Source organism: Perognathus longimembris, chromosome 28, assembly GCF_023159225.1.
Source record: "Perognathus longimembris pacificus isolate PPM17 chromosome 28, ASM2315922v1, whole genome shotgun sequence".
NCBI classification, from domain to species: Eukaryota; Metazoa; Chordata; class Mammalia; order Rodentia; family Heteromyidae; genus Perognathus; species Perognathus longimembris.
The window spans coordinates 78,361,810-78,379,265 of record NC_063188.1 but is presented as its reverse complement, the minus strand read 5'-3'; the positions used below and the strand labels follow the sequence as shown (position 1 = coordinate 78,379,265).

The window sequence follows — 17,456 nt, the reverse complement described above, 5'->3', positions numbered from 1 at the left end:
CAAGGGACTAAAGTGAGAGTGGAGGTAAGAAGTTTGATAAGAAATGTATTCACTGCATTCACTGCCTTACATATGAAACTAATCCCTCTGTACATTACTTTGACAATAAATAAATAATTTTTTAAAAAGAACTCTTGAAAGAGAAAAAAAGAAAAGGTTAAAAAGTTAAAAACTATAAAAGAAAAATAATCATAAAATGAAAAGCATTTTGATTTGTGGGGTAAAAATTTATTCCGATTTTTTTTCTTTAGAAATGTAACTTTTTTTGTACTGGTCCTGGGACTTGAACTCAGGGCCGGGCCTGGAAGTTGTCCATGAGCTTTTTTTTTTTTTTTGCCAGTACTGGGGCTTGAACTCAGGGACTGAGCACTGTCCTTGAGCTTCTTTCTGCTCAAGGCTAGCACTCTACACTTAGGCTACAGCGTGGCCACCTCTGGCCTTTTCTGTATATGTGGTGCTGAGGAATTGAACCCAGGGCTTCATGTAGGCAAGGCAAGCACTCTACCACTAGGCCATATTCCCACTCTACCACTAGGCCATATTCCCAGCCTTGTCCCTGAGCTTTTTTTTTTGTTCAAGGCTAGTGCTCTACCACTTGAGCCAAAGCTCCATTTCTGACTTTTTTGGGTGGCTAATCAGAGATAAGAGTCTCATAGACTTTCCTGTCTAGGCTGCTTTTCAAACTGCAATCTTCAGAGCTTAGCCTCCTGAATAGCTAGGAATATAGGCACAAAACCCTAACAACCAGCTAGAGAAATAAACTTTAACTTCCAAAAAGTATATAGTGTTCACTTACTTCCCTGGTTCCACAACCAGAATTTTCTTGTTTGTTCTTTTTTAATTAATTACTTATTGTCAAAGTGATGTCAGAGGGGTTACACTTTCATATTAAGGCAGTGAGTGCATTTCTTATCAAATTTGTTACCTCCTCCCTCAATTTTCTCCCACCTTCTTCCTACCCCAATTTGCTCCCCCTGTTTATTCTTTTGAGGTAGGATTTCTTTTATGTAGTCTGATTCTCTTGCCTCAGCCTTCTTTTTCAAAATTATTATCAATTAATTGTACAAAGTAGATGCCATTTTAAAAAGCAGCTTAAGAATCTAATACATCTAAACCGGTGTCACCTTCTTCAACATTCTCACCCCCACTCCTTGGAGCTACCCCTTCCCTTACTTTTCTGAATTTTGTGGTATATATAATGAGTTCTTGGTGGCATTCTCTCCCTCTTTTCCCCTTCATTTGTCTACCCCTCTCCCTTTGCCTGCCCCCACTTACATGTACCCATTTCCTGGTGCTCAGCTTCTTTTAAATGCTATTGTACCACCACACTTGCCTCCCAACAAGGACTTTCTAATTTTTCCCCTTTTAATTTTTAATGGCTATATAATAATTCTGCATATTTATGGGGCACGGGATGAAAAATCAGCATATATATGTAATGTGCATTGATCAAATTAGGATGATTAGCATTTTTTCTGTTGGTCCTGGGGCTTGAACTCTGGGCCTGCTTGCTGTCCCTGAACTCTTCAGCTCAAGGCTAGTGCTCTACCACTTGAGCCATAGCACGATTTCCGGTTTTCTGGTGGTTAATTGGCGATAAGAGTCCCACAGACTTTCCTGCCCAGGATGGCTTTGAACTGAGATCTTCAGACCTCAGCCTCCTGAGTAGCTAGGATTACAGGGCCTGAGCCACCAGCACCTGGCCAATTAGCATTTTTCTATACCCAAACATTTATCATATGTTTGAACTTACTTATTTATATAATTTGTGGTACTGAAGATTGAGCCCAGAGCCTCACGTTCTTCTAATTTTTCATTTTTGTTTTGATTTAGTTTTTTAAATTGTTATCATAAAGGTGATATACAGAAGGGTTTCAGTAATGTAAGTCAGGTAATGAGTACACTTCTTTTTGACAATGTCACTCCTTTTCCCTTGCTCTCTCCCAGTTTTTCCTTCTTGTCTCCAGTTACAAGTTGCATTTTCAACATAGTGTCCAGAGACACTTTTGCTATATAAGTGCAGACTAACCTGGAACTTTTGACTTTCTTTTTTTTAGCATCCTGAGTGCTGGGATTATAGGTGTGGACAACCTCACTCAGCTTCTAGTTCTTTACAAAAGTCATAATTGGTGATCGAAAACTGTAGTCACTCTACTGTTATGTAGAAATTGGAACTTATTCTTCTGCTCCAGTTGTTTGTTAATTTATTATCTGATTTCCCTCTGCCCCTCCCCCTTTCCAGTGTCTCTTCTAACCACCATTCACCTTTTATCTAATATAAAATCAACTTTTTTAACCAGTCCTGGAGCTTGAACTGGACAATGTCCCTGAGCCTCCTGAGCCTCTTTGTGCTCAAGATTAGCACTGTACCACTTGAGCCACAGCACCACTTATGGATCTGTGATTAACTGGAGATAAATCTCACAGACTTTCCTGCCTAGGCTGGCTTCAAACCATGATCTTCAAATTTCAACCTCCTGAGTTGAGAGGATTATAGGCATGAGCCGCCAGGGCCCGGACATTAGCCTTACTTCAAAGATTCAAAAATTGGCTCAGAACAGTTCATCACATGGCTGGCTTGAAATCAATTTTAACTTGACATAAGAATGAGTACATACTTGCCTCTCAGTGCCTGGCTTATCCAATATGTGTTTTTCTATTTTTTTCTTTAGTTTTAAGATAAACTCCAAGGGGACTACTAACAACATTAGCTAACCTACACAGAGACTCAAAGTTACTTGACTCCTATCCTCAGTAAACGTGTTATTCCTTACCGCCATCCCAGAGACCCCTCAGCCTCGCTTGCTCTCACCAGATACACACACACACACACACACACACTCTCTCTCTCTCTCTCCCTCTCTCTCCCTCTCTCTCTCTCTCTCTCTCTCTCTCTCTCTCTCTCTCTCTCTCTCTCTCTCTCTCTCTTTTTCAGAGACAGATACCAGGATAGAGAAAAGTAGAATCAAATTCCAGGTGACTGGTTGAGTGTTGCTTATCCTCCATGATTTACTCCCCTCCTTTCTCAGGACCTTCAGCCTTGTGGCTGTTGTGAATCAGGGTGTGTCCCTTTGAGATCACACTATTTCCATTGCCATGAACAGTGACAACTCCATTTCAAAGATCCCCAGGGAAGATACTCAGAAATCACAGAAGAAATACCAGGTGAGATAATCTGAGGGGGTGCAGAGGAGTAGTCAGGGGACACAGGCTTAACAACTAGGTTTCTGATAAGATGAGAAGGGAGGCACTGGGGGACAAGGAACAGGATTTCAGGAGTAGCTGCAGAGCCTTAGGACATTTCCAAACTCACTGTCAAGCCAGCTTCCCTGGTGAAAGCAGGTCTATGACCTTGTACCAAACCCAATGACTTCCAGTTTATTCTGATTAGATTTGACATGTTCCAGCTGATATAGCCAAAGAGTCTCAGAACATTCTAGAAGGTGGGAGGAGAGCAAGCTAGTGGCACGCCCAGCAGTAAGCATGGTAGAGACTGGGCAAAGTCACCTTTGTCCTCTTGGCCATCATATTACCCCAAAAGGATCATTTCCATTTCCCTCATGTAGCAGAAAAAGTAACTGGGATGAGTGACATGTATGTCTAGCCAAGTAGCTACTACAATTAACTTTGCCTTCTTTTCTAGGCCTTTGAGGATATTTCCAAATATTTCTCCAAGGAGGAGTGGGAAAAGCTGAGCTATTCAGAGAAAATCTCCTACGTATACATGAAAAGAAACTACACCACCATGTCTAGCCTAGGTAACAAGCAGTTCTGGGTATAAACAAGCTTGGAAATACTTGAGCAACCTCTTAGATATTTTCCATGCTATGTCTTCTTCCACTGTAGCACGTCCCCATTCACCCACACATACATGCTCTTTGCTTCTTTGCAAGGAGACATGAACCCTGCTCTTTTATATTATGTGCAGGGCTGAGGGCAAGCATTGACCACTATGGGGGGTTCAGACCTGTGGTCTGCATATTTCCCTCCTGCTGGCCTTTGTTCTGATGAGATTCCCTGTCCATGAAGTAGCAATCCTTCATTGTTCCTCTCAGATTATCTGTGTCAATGAACATGATTATTTCTTTCTAGGTTTCAATGCTACCCTCCCACCTTTCATGGAACCCAAAGAGGAGGTGAAGGAATCCCTGGGTACTGATTCAGATGAAGGCTGCAGCCATAACATGGGTAAGTGGACAGAAGGACTGTAAAGGGTCTCATTGAGTCTAACTGCTTAGTTAGCTCCAGCTGCCTGGTCAAAGCACCTCCTCCCTTCCTCATATCCAAGACTACGTGTAAAAGAGTTGAAAACGCAAAATGAGAATGTGTAGTGTGATGGAAATGTAAATACATAAGCTGGGTACTGATGGCTCACATCTGTATTCCTAGTTACTCAGGAGGCTGACATCTGAGAATCCTGATTCAAAGCTAGCCTGGGTAGGAAAATCCATGAAAGTCTTCTCTCTAAGGAGCAAAATGCCATAAGTGGAGCTGTGACTCAGGTGGCAGAGTGCCATCCTTGAGGGGGAAAAGTTAAGGGACAGTGCCCAGGCCCTGAGTTTAAGCCCTAATACCAGCACAAAACAAATAAATAAATGCATAAAAATCTTAGTGAGAATGAAACTGATCAAATTCAGGAGAGGGACTGAAGTACAAAAGAATGAAGGGCAGGGATTGGTAAAGGCTTGTACAGATGGTTTTGACTAAGATTTGTGACATTTTTTCATTTTTATTTTTTTCTTTCTTTTTCATTAATTTTTTTGATGATACTAAAATTTGAATTTAGGGCTTTTGTGATTGTTAAGCAGGTACTCAATCACTTTAGCCACACCTCCACTCCTTTTTACATGTATGTATGTATGTATATATGTATGTATGCGTGTATGTATTTTGCTAGTTTTGGGGCTTGAACTCTGGGCTTGGGCACTGCCTCTGAGTTCCTTTTGGCTCAAGGATAACATACTACCACTTGAGCCACAGTCTACTTCCTGCTTTGTTTTTGACTAACTTGAGATAAGAGTGTCCTGGACTTTCCTACCTGGATTGGCTTTGAACCTGGATCCTTAGATCTCTGTTGGGGTTTGGAGAACCCCCTTTCTCCCCCCACGGGGAGAATGGTAACCACAAACTCTATGAAAGAGCACTCAGCCTGGCCCTCCACCAGCGGAAGGCCAAAGGCGTGCTCACATGGGCAAGCGCTAAGTTGAGGAAGGGTTGCTGATGCTTCCCCTCCCCCCAGTCCCCCCACATGTTACCAAGGGCGGAGGCGAAAAGGAAGGCATCAGGGACACGCTGCGGTGGTGGGAAGCGTCTCAAAGACTTTAATATGGAAGGGCACTTATATAGAAGTAATGGTGGGAAAGAAAGGGGGCTGGCCAAAGGGCCAGTCATAGGCTAGGGACCACGTTCATCAAGTGACATCACGAAACTTCCCTTTGTGGGTGGGACAACCCCATCATGGTGGCACGCACGTGTTCACCTCCCAAGGGGTGGAGGCCAGAAGGTGGGAGGGACTTCCATTGTCCCAAGGCTGGTGGAAGGGCAGCCTTTCCCAGGCCATAATAATCCCCAACATCTCCCCCTTTTTGTTGTTTTAATGAGCAGGGGATGCTGTAAACACATGGCATGTGTGGGCATAAGGCAAATGCTAACATAAGATCTGTGGGGCCCCTTCCACAAAACTGGGGTGAGGGGTAAGGGTCCATCCATCTGGCTATGTCCAGAAGTCGGAATCCTCCGCTGGTTTCTGCCAAGTGCAGGAAGGTGCCCTCTTTTGCTGGTGAGGTAGAAGCTGAAACTCTGGCATTCCCGGCAGTTCACAGTAGCTGATAACTCAAACATAAGTGATTAGTGAAACATTCTTTTATATAAACATTGAAGCCAAGGTATTAAACCTTTGCATTTACTTTTTTAAACATTTCTATCATAAAACATTGGGGTTGAGTGTCAATACCCTCAGCTCCTATTTTCTTTCCAACGGGGCTCCCCAAGTCTAGCAGCAGGGGGAGAGGAAAGGAAGAAGCATGGTGCAAAATTCCTTTAGTTTCTTTGTGTGACGCTGTAGGCAGTATTGCCACAGCAAAACATTGAGCCATGAGATGCTCAAGAAGGAATCTAGAAAGCAAACAAGGAAAGGAAGCTTGGTTGCCTCCTACCGTAGGCGGTCCTACTTTCCATATTTTCATGGGAGAGCAGAAGTCCAACATGGTCCTCCTTTTCCTGGAGAGAACAAGAAAACATTTTTCCAGAGCGGGTGCTCTGGGTTTAGTTTTCCAATCTGGAAAAACACATATACTGTACTCCATCCCACACTGATTCGGGATGATTTAAGATTTCTGGATAATTAACATAAGCATAACTAATCCTGGGGAATACCCCCCCTTTTGTTTTTTAATTATGACACCGGCGGCCACCAGGCAGGGAGTATGGATGGAGGTCTCGTCTTCTGTAGCTACTTCCTGCTGTCAAGGGGGCGACGTAAATCAAGGGCCCCTGGTCAGCCTGGCAGTCCGGTGTAGCTGGCAAAAAGTCCCCATCATTACCATGAGTATGGTCACTAGGGCCAGAGAGTGCTATGGTTTTCTCCAGCCCCCCCTGAGTCTTTGGGCATACCCAGAAGTTTCCAAGGCTGGTGCCTCCAGGGTTCAGGCCTGTGTTAGGGTGATGACTGTGAACGGCAAATTCCCCATTGGTGATCTCAGCAAGAGATGTTATTCTGTCAAAAGACACTTTTGAAAAGGTCAGGCAAAGTATCGACAAGTTCTCAGAGCTGGTTGGCATGAATGGCATAGAACACACCCTGGGCATAAGCCAGGAACAGTTCCCTTTTGGAGCATAAACCCAATTGTAAAGTGAACAAGTAAGGAGAAACGACTGAAAGAAGTGTTTAATGATAGAAAACTGGTTTGGCATAGCCAGTCAGAGGCAAAAAAATAAATAAATATATATATACACCTATATACAACTGGCAGAAAAGAAGAAAATGGACAGGAATTATCTCTCTCGATTTCCCGGCTCTGATCCATTTTGAAAGGGTGAAACAAGGCAGCTCCCTTTAGGATAATATGGCACCATTCTCCTCTCACTCCACTCCACCTTTCCGTCTCCTGGACTGGCTAAGTCCCAGGAATTTTAACGTTTGTGGCTGGAATTGCATTTTTCCATCCGCGTTTGAACTCGGGGCCTGAGCACTGTCCATGAGCACTTTTGTTCAAGGCTAGTGCTCTACCACTTGAGTCACGGTGCTGCTTCAGCCTTTTGCTCGCTCTCTGTGGTTGAGCTCTCAATCTGGCTCTTTGCTGTTAACTGGGAGGTGGGATTTTGGAGAGATTTTTTCCTTTTGCCCGGGCTGGCTTTGAACTATCCAGGGAGTCATAGTCCTACAAGCCCTTTCTATTCCCAATTGAGAAACAAGGAAAAAACACAACAGAGATAATCCATTCGTAACTCGTTGAGAACTGACCAAAAACTGCTTGTGAAGGTTTCGCTATAACACTTAGAGAACATGAGATTTACATGCCATCAACTTGAATCATGCCATTGAATCCCACTGGCAAGTGAAAGAGAACACAGATAAATGACAACCAAGGGCAAAGGGTTAAAGCATTGTGGAATCCTCAGTCTCGGAAGTGGCTGCGTCCCTCATCCCCATTTGGCAAGTTCCATGCCATGCGATGGGGAACTCTAGGCAAGGCTGCAGTGGCATCTCTGGATAGACACATCTCGCTCTGGGTTGCCTGCAAAATTTCTATATAGATTGGTTAGGGTGTTTAAAATTTTTTCCAACATTTTTGGCTCTGGTATATCGATGCCCTTCTGGTTTAAGCAGGGTGAAAAGACTTTCTTAATCACAAAATTCAAAGACTTTCTTAATCACCAAATTTTACCTGGCTAGCTGTGACCACTAACATAACTATGGTGATTTAACCTGGAGTAACTGTTAGGATGGAACTATTCACATCCTCACAAGGCTCATAAATCATTCGAGCAGCTTCCAATGGGAGAGAGAGCAAAGAATCATTAGTAGTGAAACAAGGCAGTTTGGGAACAGACTGTGGTGGCAGCTTCCTGTGTCCAGGAGCTGCCGCCCATCCAGGCGGCTAGCACATCTGTCCACCTGTATCCTATAAAGCAATATATTAATCCTGGGTCAGGAAAGTTGAGGTTAATAGTCACATTTGTATGAAGCAATCTCAATTCCTTGATCTTGAGAGTTTATGAGAACACAGGAGAGAAAATGGGAAGGTAAAATCTTAATTTATGCCAAAGAGTCGTTAAGACTAGATGCATACTTAACTTTTAACACACTGAATATAAAATAACATGCTGATTTTATACCATTGTGCTTTTACCACATGCTGCATGTTTGAACCTTATGGAAACACACTGAATATAAAATAACATACTGGTGTACTTTTACCACATGTTGCATATTTGAACCTTATGGAAATTTTTATAGGCACCTTTATCTGCATCGAACATTGGGATGAAAACCTATTGTTATGCTTTTAAATCTTACCAACAACCACACGCGCGCGCGCGCGCACACACACACACACACACAAAAATACCTGAGCGCTCTTTAAAATTGCTTTGATTGGCCATTTAAATTTTCTGGAATTCCAGTGGCAAATGGTATTAATTTGCCCATAATAGAACCACGTGGTTGAATAAAAAACAAAAGGGAAACCTGTTAATTACACACTCCCAACATGACAATTTTAAAATCACAGTGGACAAGCAAACCCTTTTATTCATCTAGAAAAACTCCAGTTGATTTCGTATCTTTGAACTGGTAAACATGGAAGTTCAATCAAATTACCTATTGTTGTATCAAAACTCTTTGTTTTCCTTTTAATATTCCATTTTAGTTTATAATTTGAGACTTTCCTGGTTCCAACCCCGTCTGCAGCTGTAAGTCTGACACAGAGAGAAAACGTGCAGGCAAGCACAGCGGGGTGCTTGCCTCTCTCAGCTGCAGCGCAATCGCCCAGCCCAGGGGAGTCTGGCACGCCCCTCATCTGGGGGGAATTGGTGGGGCCCCGCCTCCAATATGGCGTGCCCCATTGTGCTCCACGTGTGTGTTAAGTCAGAGAAATCAGGATTCAACCAACTCACCCGAATTTCTGAGCTTAACGACCATAGGCGGGCATAAAGCAGTTTGCCGGGCTGCAGCAGGTCCAGCCACTCCGGGGCTGCTGCCACCGCTGCTGCCACCCACGCACCCCAACTGGGACGCCGGCCCATGGCCTAAACTGCACGCCATGCCTTTTTTTTTTTTTCTCTCTATCCGCAGGCTGGGGCCGCAAGCAAGCTGCTGGCTCCAGCCCAGCCACTGTAAATACAAGCCTGACCAAAGCAGCAGCGATCCCCAACGCTCTTCCGCTGCCATGCCACAGCTTCCCACATGGCGGAACCGCGCTTCCGCCACGCCGTGCTCGGCCCGCCACACTCGGCTGCCCAAATGCTACCGCAAAAGACGCCTTGTGCCGCCTGGGGCCACGCGGGCCCCAGCGCACGCAGCTCGCAAACCCGGGGCCGCGCGGAGCCCAGTGTACTCATGCTCAGCCCGCGCAAGCCAAACCGCTCCGGCGCTCGGCCACCCACTGCTTCTCAAGCACCACTGCGGGTGCCTGCCGCCGTCTGGCCCGGGGCGCGCAGAGCAGAACCGACCCCAGCCCGGGGTCACCGTCCTCTCACTCCGGCATTGACACGTTTCCGCGGGAGGCGCGCCCCGCTTCCTCCGCCGCCTGGCGCCAAATCGCCACGGCGGGGCAACTCTCTGGTGCTGCGTCCCGCGAGCCCATGTCTGGCCTGTCTTGTCTCCATGCTTCTGCCCCGTCTGGATGGGCAGGACCCTCCTCTAAAACCCTACTTAGCAAAATCTGTGGGGATACTGTACCCCGAACTTCTCGGCCGTACGATTCGGCCCCACGTTGGGCGCCATTATGTTGGGGTTTGGAGAACCCTCTTTCTCCCCCCACGGGGAGAATGGTAACCACAAACTCTATGAAAAAGCACTCAGCCTGGCCCTCCACCAGCGGAAGGCCAAAGGCGTGCTCACATGGGCAAGCGCTAAGTTGAGGAAGGGTTGCTGATGCTTCCCCTCCCCCCAGTCCCCCCACATGTTACCAAGGGCGGAGGCGAAAAGGAAGGCATCAGGGACACGCTGCGGTGGTGGGAAGCGTCTCAAAGACTTTAATATGGAAGGGCACTTATATAGAAGTAATGGCGGGAAAGAAAGGGGGCTGGCCAAAGGGCCAGTCATAGGCTAGGGACCACGTTCATCAAGTGACATCACGAAACTTCCCTTTGTGGGTGGGACAACCCCATCATGGTGGCACGCACGTGTTCACCTCCCAAGGGGTGGAGGCCAGAAGGTGGGAGGGACTTCCATTGTCCCAAGGCTGGTGGAAGGGCAGCCTTTCCCAGGCCATAATAATCCCCAACAGATCTCAGCCTCCTAAGTAGCTAGGACTATGGGCATGAGCCACCAATGCCTGCCTTTTTTGTTTTATTTTTATGATAGGGTCTCATAGTTGTTTTTCTTTTTGTTCCAGTACTGGGGTTTGAACTCAGGGTCTGGGAGTTATCCTTTAGCTTTTCTTTGTTTTCAAAGCTACAAATCTACCAATTGAGCCGCTGGCCCACTTTTGGCTTATTGGTGTTGGTGGTGTTAATTATAGATAAGTGTTTCACAGTTTCTTTCCTAGGCTGGCACTGAATGTTGAAACCTCAAATCTCAGCTTCCTGAAGATCTAGGGTTACAGGTGTGAGCCACTGATGCCCAGCTTTAGTCTCATACTTTTGGTTTGTGCCAGCTTTGACCAATATTTTCCTACTTCTGCCTCTCAGAATTGCTGGATTTTCAGGCACACACTACTGTGTCCAGCTTTTGTTTTTTTAAACAAAATTGAGATGACAGTGTTTCATTATTTTCTTTTTGCTCAGGCTGACCCTGAATCTCAATTCTCCCACTTCTACAGGCATAGACCATTATGGCTATCTCTGTTTTTCATATTTTGACTGATGAAATCATATATGAAGCATTTGTAAGATAATATTTAGATTGCATTGAACTCAATATAATTTCCCATAATTTGTGTATGTTTTAAATGTTGTGAGTGTTTGCGGGGAGGTTGTTTGCTTTTAGGGGGGTTGCTAGTAGCACTGAAGTTTAGACTAAGACTCAAACTTGCTAGGCATGTGATGTTACCATCGAGGCACACCTGTAGCCCTGTGGTTTGTTGTTGTTGTTGTTGTTGTCATTTGTTTCTGAGATGGGATCTCACTTCCTTCCCAGGTATGTGGCCTGGGTTCAATCTACCTGTGTTAGATTCCTTAGCTAGGATAACAGGTGTGCACTACTGAACCCCGGCTCTTGGATGTGGAGAGAAGGCATCCCCAAAACTTTTCTGTCTGGTCTGACTTGAATCTCAGTCCTCTCAATCTCACTCTCAAAAGTAGTTAGGATTACAGGCATGAGCCACCAGTGCACAACTAAATATTTCTTCTTTTTTTCCTGTGACAGTCCTGGGGCTTGAACTCAGTGCCTGGGCTCTGTCTCTTAGCTTCTTTTTCCTCAATGCTAGTGCTCCACCACTTGAGCCACAGCTGCACTTGTGGCTTTTTTTGTGGTATATTGGGGATAAGAGTCTCATGGATTTTCCTGCCTGGGATGGCTTCAAATCTTGATCCTCAGATTTCATTCTGAGTAACTAGGATTACATGTGTGAGCCACCTATAATCTGGCTAAACATTTTTCTTTTCTTTTCTTTTAAGGATATTTTACTTTTGTTAGCATTCATTAAGTCAAAGAACAATTAGGAAAATTTATTTAAAGGATAAATCCACCAGAAACTCAGTGCATAAGAAAGTGATTAGCACATCACATAATGGAGATAGGTATTTTCCTATATTTTACCAAATCCAAATATTCATCTCATCATCCATCAAACCTGATCCTAAACCAGGTTCCCATGGCTCACACCTATAATCCTAGCTACTCTGGAGGTTGAGATCTAAGCCAATCAGTCTAGAAAAAGTTCACAAGACTTCATCTCCAATTGACCAGCAGAAAGACAGGCAGGAGGAATGACTAAAGGGGGAGAGTGATAGCCAGCATGCCCCACCTTGCAATACTGGGAGTGATAGGACACACTTATGACCTCAGGTATTTAGAAAGTGGAGATAGGAGAAACAAGGTTTGAGGACAGCTACCTGAAAAAAGGTTCAGACAGCTATCTGAAAAAAAAAAAAAACATCAAAAGGACATGGGAAGTGGTCCAAGTTAGTAGAGTGCTTGTTTAGCAAGCATGAGTCCCTGAATTCAATCCTCAGTTAAAGTATTTTTTTTAAAGAAGCAAAACTCATACAGCAACACCACAATGAGTATAATGCAATCCTTTTTTCCACCATGGGGAATTTTTACCAACAAGGGAAAAAACTGTGATTTTTTTTTCACTCTCTTTCAGAGAAATGTGCTGACAAGCAACTGACAAAACGTCCAAAGGTGAGTATCTCCCAAATCTAGAGGACTAAAGCACCTATGTCCCTTCATGGATATCAATATTGCTAAGAGTAGAGAGTTACAAAAAAACCCTAGCCTCAGTGCCTCCCTTTTCTTATCTGTGTTTTCTTTTTTAAAAATTATTATCTTGCACATGTTAAATAAACATTCAAGCATTCAATTTACACCCCAATCCATCCTCATCTCTTTATCACAATTTCCAATATATTATAACTCCATACTGTTATACTTAAAAATCAAGATAGCTAATACTTTTGTTGGTGGTGGTGGTCTTGGGACTTGAATGTGGGGCCTGGGCACCAGAGCATTCCTTTTGCTTAAGGCTAGCACTTTGAGCCACAGAGCCATTTCTGGTTTTCTGGTGGTTTGAGATAAGAGTCTCATAGACTTTCCTGCCTGGGCTGGCTTTGAAGAATAATTCTCAGATCTCAGCCTCCTGAGTAGCTAGGATTACAGGCGTGAGCCACTGGAGCCTGGATGTTAATACTATTTTTTTCAAACTAATGTCACATATTATCTTAAACAACTCACATGGATTAATATATTTACTCCTTAAGAAAAGCTAGCTGGATGCCTACAGTTTACACCTGTTATCCTAGCTATTCAGGAGGCTGAGATCTGAGGATTGCAGTTCAAAGCCAGCCTGGGCAGAAAAGTCCCTGTGAGACTCTTATATCCAATTAACCACTTAAAACCTGGAAGTGGCACTGTGGCTCAAAGTGGTAGAGTGCTACCTTTAAGCAAAAGAGCTCAGGGACAGTGCCCAGGCCCTGAGTTCAAGTGCCAGGATGAAAGAAAGAAAGAAAGAAAGAAAGAAAGAAAGAAAGAAAGAAAGAAAGAAAGAAAAAGAAGAAGAAGGAAGGAAGGAAGGAAGGAAGGAAGGAAGGAAGGAAGGAAGGAAAGAAGGAAGAAAACAGGGAAAGAGAGAACAGAATAGGTAAGATAGCTGGATGGCTGGATGTGGAAGAGCCCAGTTATTCCAGTGCTCTGGAGGCTGCAGCAAGAGGATGACAAGTTTGAGACCCGCCAGATCTAGATAGGGATATTCTGTCTTGAAAACAAATAATACAGCCAGGCAAGCATGGCTCATGCCATAATCTTAGGTACTCAGAAGGCTAAGACCTATCTGAAGGTTGAAGTTCAAGCCCAGCCTGGGAAGTCAAGTCCAAGAGACCTATCTTCAATTAACCGGCAAAATGCTAGATGTGGAGATATTGTTCAAGTGATAGAGCACTAGCCTTGTGCAAATAAAGCTAAGCAAGAGTGTAAGACCCTGAGTTCAAGCTCCAGTACTGACACACAGACACAGACACACCCACACAGACACAAACACACACACACACACACACACACACACACACGCACGCACGCACAGGAAAAATAAGCGTAAACAGTGCTTGCAAGCTCAGGAAGTATGTTCCTTTAACTTGTTTTGTTTTTATTTGTTTTTTGAGCCAGTAATACTGGGGATTGAACTCAGGGCCTCACATTCTCACTTGGCTTTTTTGCTCATTGCTGGTGCTCTACCACTTGAGTATGCCACACTTGTACTTCCAGCATTTTCCTGGTTAATTGGAGATAAGAGCCTCACAGACTTTTCTGCCTGAACTGGCTTTGAACCTTGATCCGCAGATCTTAGCCTCCTGAGTAGCTAGGATTACAGGTGTGACCCACCAAAGCTTAGCTGTTAAGTGATCTCTATTCCATGAATGAGGAAGCTGAATGGAAGGAGGCTTAGGATTGCTGACCAGTGAGATACAGTGATTGAACAGAATTGAAATGGTACCACCTTGCCTAATTCCACATTGTGTTCTCACCAGGAAAAGGTGGTATGCCATGTCTGGTACCACTTCCTTTGCTGCCTAGATCAATTCATGTGGCTAATTTCTGTCCCTTCCCACACCTTCCCAGCAGAGCCTCCTCTCTCCCCCCTTACATTTACATTTACTTGCACCCACAGCTCTCAGTGAACTTATTTTTGACTCCCCTCAATACCTTCTAGAAGCCCTTTCTATCATAGACCTTGCATGGTTTTCCTTCCCCAATCTTCTGGAGAGCTCACTCTCAATTTCAAAGAGACACTTTTAGTCCCTGTTTGCCAGAATGTGAGTCTGGACAGAGCATGAAGACAATTGTTCTAGACCTGGAAACATCATTTGTTTAGCACCTCCCCTTTCCTTTTACACTCCAGCTTCCTCATAGGCTCCCAGAAGTGGTGAAAAATTAATTATGGTGACACATACAAAAATATTTTATAAGCTCTAAAGCACTAGAGAAATGTCACTGCTGCTGACTGTGTTTCTATGTGATTTCCACATTAAAAAGATGGATAAGAAGTCAGCAAAGGAGAGCAGTGGTCGTAAAGAACGACCCAGAGCAGTGGACTCCAAACAGGTGGCTGTGAAAACCATGTGCCCCCCAGCAGAAGAAAGTGCTTCAGGCAAGTGCAATGAGAAGACTTCAGGTAAGAGGAGCTGATTCAGAAACAACTCCTCTGGCTTCCCTGGCTCTGTTCAGAGGTGTGGTCTGGGGATGGGGGCATGGATCAGTTCCAAGCTGAGTTGAGGAAGTCACCTAATACCAGCTAAGACTTCAAATCTAAATTATCTGAGCTCCACATTCTTAGTCTATAAAATGGAATAAAACAATCATAATTTGTGAGCTTTTTGGGAACACTATATAAAATCTAGAAAACTTTACAACATGAAAGTTTCTCAAGCAACTTTACCCCATATGATAACCTGGGAATGTATCATACCCGGACTGATGCCTGACAAACACAAATATATGCAAAGTGAGTGACAAAAGTTGCGCTGGAATGTTCTAGAGAGGGAAGAGGGTTAGAATCTAAGCCTGAGAGAGACAAAAAGCTAAAACTTGCACTAGCATTAGGCCCCTTTGGTGTGGATGTGGGGGTCTAACTAAGTCAGGAGATATGCAAAGCAGAGCATATAGGGGCCCATGAGCACTTTGGGAAACACGTTTCCTTTTCTGAAAACAGTTCCAGTGCCTTCCAAACTTCACTTGTCAATTCTTCCCCATATCAGAATCATGGAGGAAGAAGAAAAATATCTGGACCCATAGGCTGCGGGAAAGGAAGAATCTTGTGGTATATGAAGAGATTAGTGACCCTGAAGAGGAAGATGATGAGGAAGATGATGATGAAAAACTAAAGGTAGAAGTAGAAGTAGTTGGCAAAGGAGAAGGAGAGGAAGAGGAGGAGGAGAAGGAGGAGGAGGTAGCAGCAATGGCGTTGTTGCTGGAGGAGGAGGAGGAGGAGGAGGAGGAGGAGGAGGAGGAGGAGGAGGAGGAGGAGGAGGAGGAGGAGGAGGAAGAAGAAGAAGAAGGAGAGAAAGATCTAGGAGAGAAAGGGAAGGAAGATGATAAAGAAAAAGAAATGGGCAAAGGTGAAAATGTCAAAAAAGAAGACAACTTCAACAAAGAAAAAGAAGAGTTCAATGCGGAAGGAAAGGAATCCAATGAGGGAGAAAAATACAGTGGAGGTGAGTTAGAAAAATACAGTGAAGACCACAGTGGAGAAGAATACAATGAGGAAGAAGACTACAATGAGGAAGACGAAGAATACAGTGAAGAAGAGTCTGATGAAGAATACTTTGTTGGAGAATATGAAGACAATGATGACCTTGATGTTTACGATGATGATGATGAAGATGACTACTACATTGGAGAAGATTTATACTACTTTGAAGAAGAAGATGATGATGATGACGACGATGATGATGACGATATAGAAATAGAAGAATACATCTTAGAAGATGAAGAATACTGAATCTGTAAGTTTGACCCTTTGATCAATTGCCAATCCCCTTGTAAATTCATTCTAATATGGTATGAGGATCCCATCTGGTCACTTACTCTCTCAAATCATTCACTCTTTTCATCTCTTGGAGTACAGCACTGAGGCTAAGTGAAATTTTTCCATGTTTTTACTGCTGCCTGCTCTATGCATCTGTGGATAATCTCTTTCCAAGGTGCTGTGGGCTCCAGAACTCCAGGCCAACTCTCACTGTGCAGGATACAAATTCGTTGGCCTAGGAATTATAGGTCAGGTGAAAGAGTGACTGTGGCCTAGCAGAGGATTTCCTTGGAGAATCTGAGGTTCTGAGGGCATGCAGAATAAGAGTGCACAGTACTTTGTAGGCTCAGATCAAGGGTTGGAGATAGAGTTAATACACAGTTGGAACTCACTGCTGTTTCTTTTCCTTCTCTCTTTTCCTTGCTCCCTAGTAAGTGATGGGGCCTGTGATGAGAAGCAAAACTTGGTGATATTTTACAATCATGGGCCCAGCTGTGAACTCCTGGACATCAGCAAGGAAAAGGAAGAATTCACCACTGTAAACATTAAACATGGTTTTTCTTATTGTGTGCCCAATATTCTGTTAGCTGCATTATTACTGTGTAACAAATACTGTTGGCAGTCTCCTAATTCTGTGCCAAACACTCCATTAACATCATGCTTATTCTGTTAGCTTGGCTCTTACTATGTGCCAATGCAGCACATGGTATGTGCTACATTCTTTCTGTGTGGAGAGACTCTGTTAAGGCAAGATATAGTTGATGAATATTTCTGCATATGCACTTACCTTAGGAAATAAGTTTTATTGACCATTCTCTGCATAAAATAGCACTACCCCCACCCCAGCTTGCCCCAGATGTGACTACTGAGGGTAGTTCTAGGTGCTTTGTTCCAGAATTTTATCTTAACTTACACACATGCGGCACCACTTTGAGCATCTATGACCTGCCCCCTCCACTACAAATGTGTTTGGATTAATCTGTTTCCTGCTTGGTACATGTTCCATACTTCCATCCTTCATTTACTTTAGCACTTAATAAACATTTTCAAATGTTTCTATTGTTCACTCATTTCATTCTCGGGCACACAGCCATGTGAATCTGTGTGAGT

The 17,456-nt window shown here is 44.0% G+C and overlaps 1 protein-coding gene across 1 annotated transcript; it reads left to right on the top strand.

Annotated features, from left to right (window-relative positions):
- Window positions 1-3,005: 3,005 nt before the first annotated feature.
- On the top strand, window positions 3,006-16,319 carry LOC125343130 (protein SSX4-like). The gene is made up of 8 exons (XM_048335403.1): window positions 3,006-3,165; window positions 3,644-3,758; window positions 4,093-4,188; window positions 12,474-12,511; window positions 14,350-14,372; window positions 14,797-15,003; window positions 15,590-15,747; window positions 15,973-16,319. The coding sequence occupies exons 1-8, from the start codon at window positions 3,097-3,099 to the stop codon at window positions 16,317-16,319; spliced, it is 1,053 nt and encodes a 350-aa protein (XP_048191360.1). The 5' UTR covers window positions 3,006-3,096.
- Window positions 16,320-17,456: the final 1,137 nt, after the last annotated feature.

Excerpts from the sequence above, each read along its gene's own strand:
- LOC125343130 (XM_048335403.1), top strand. The coding sequence starts at position 3,097 with ATGAACAGTGACAACTCCATTTCAAAGATCCCCAGGGAAGATACTCAG. Across the intron at positions 3,759-4,092 it reads CACCACCATGTCTAGCCTAG|GTTTCAATGCTACCCTCCCA; the intron begins GTAACAAGCAGT and ends ATTTCTTTCTAG. Across the intron at positions 4,189-12,473 it reads AGGCTGCAGCCATAACATGG|AGAAATGTGCTGACAAGCAA; the intron begins GTAAGTGGACAG and ends ACTCTCTTTCAG.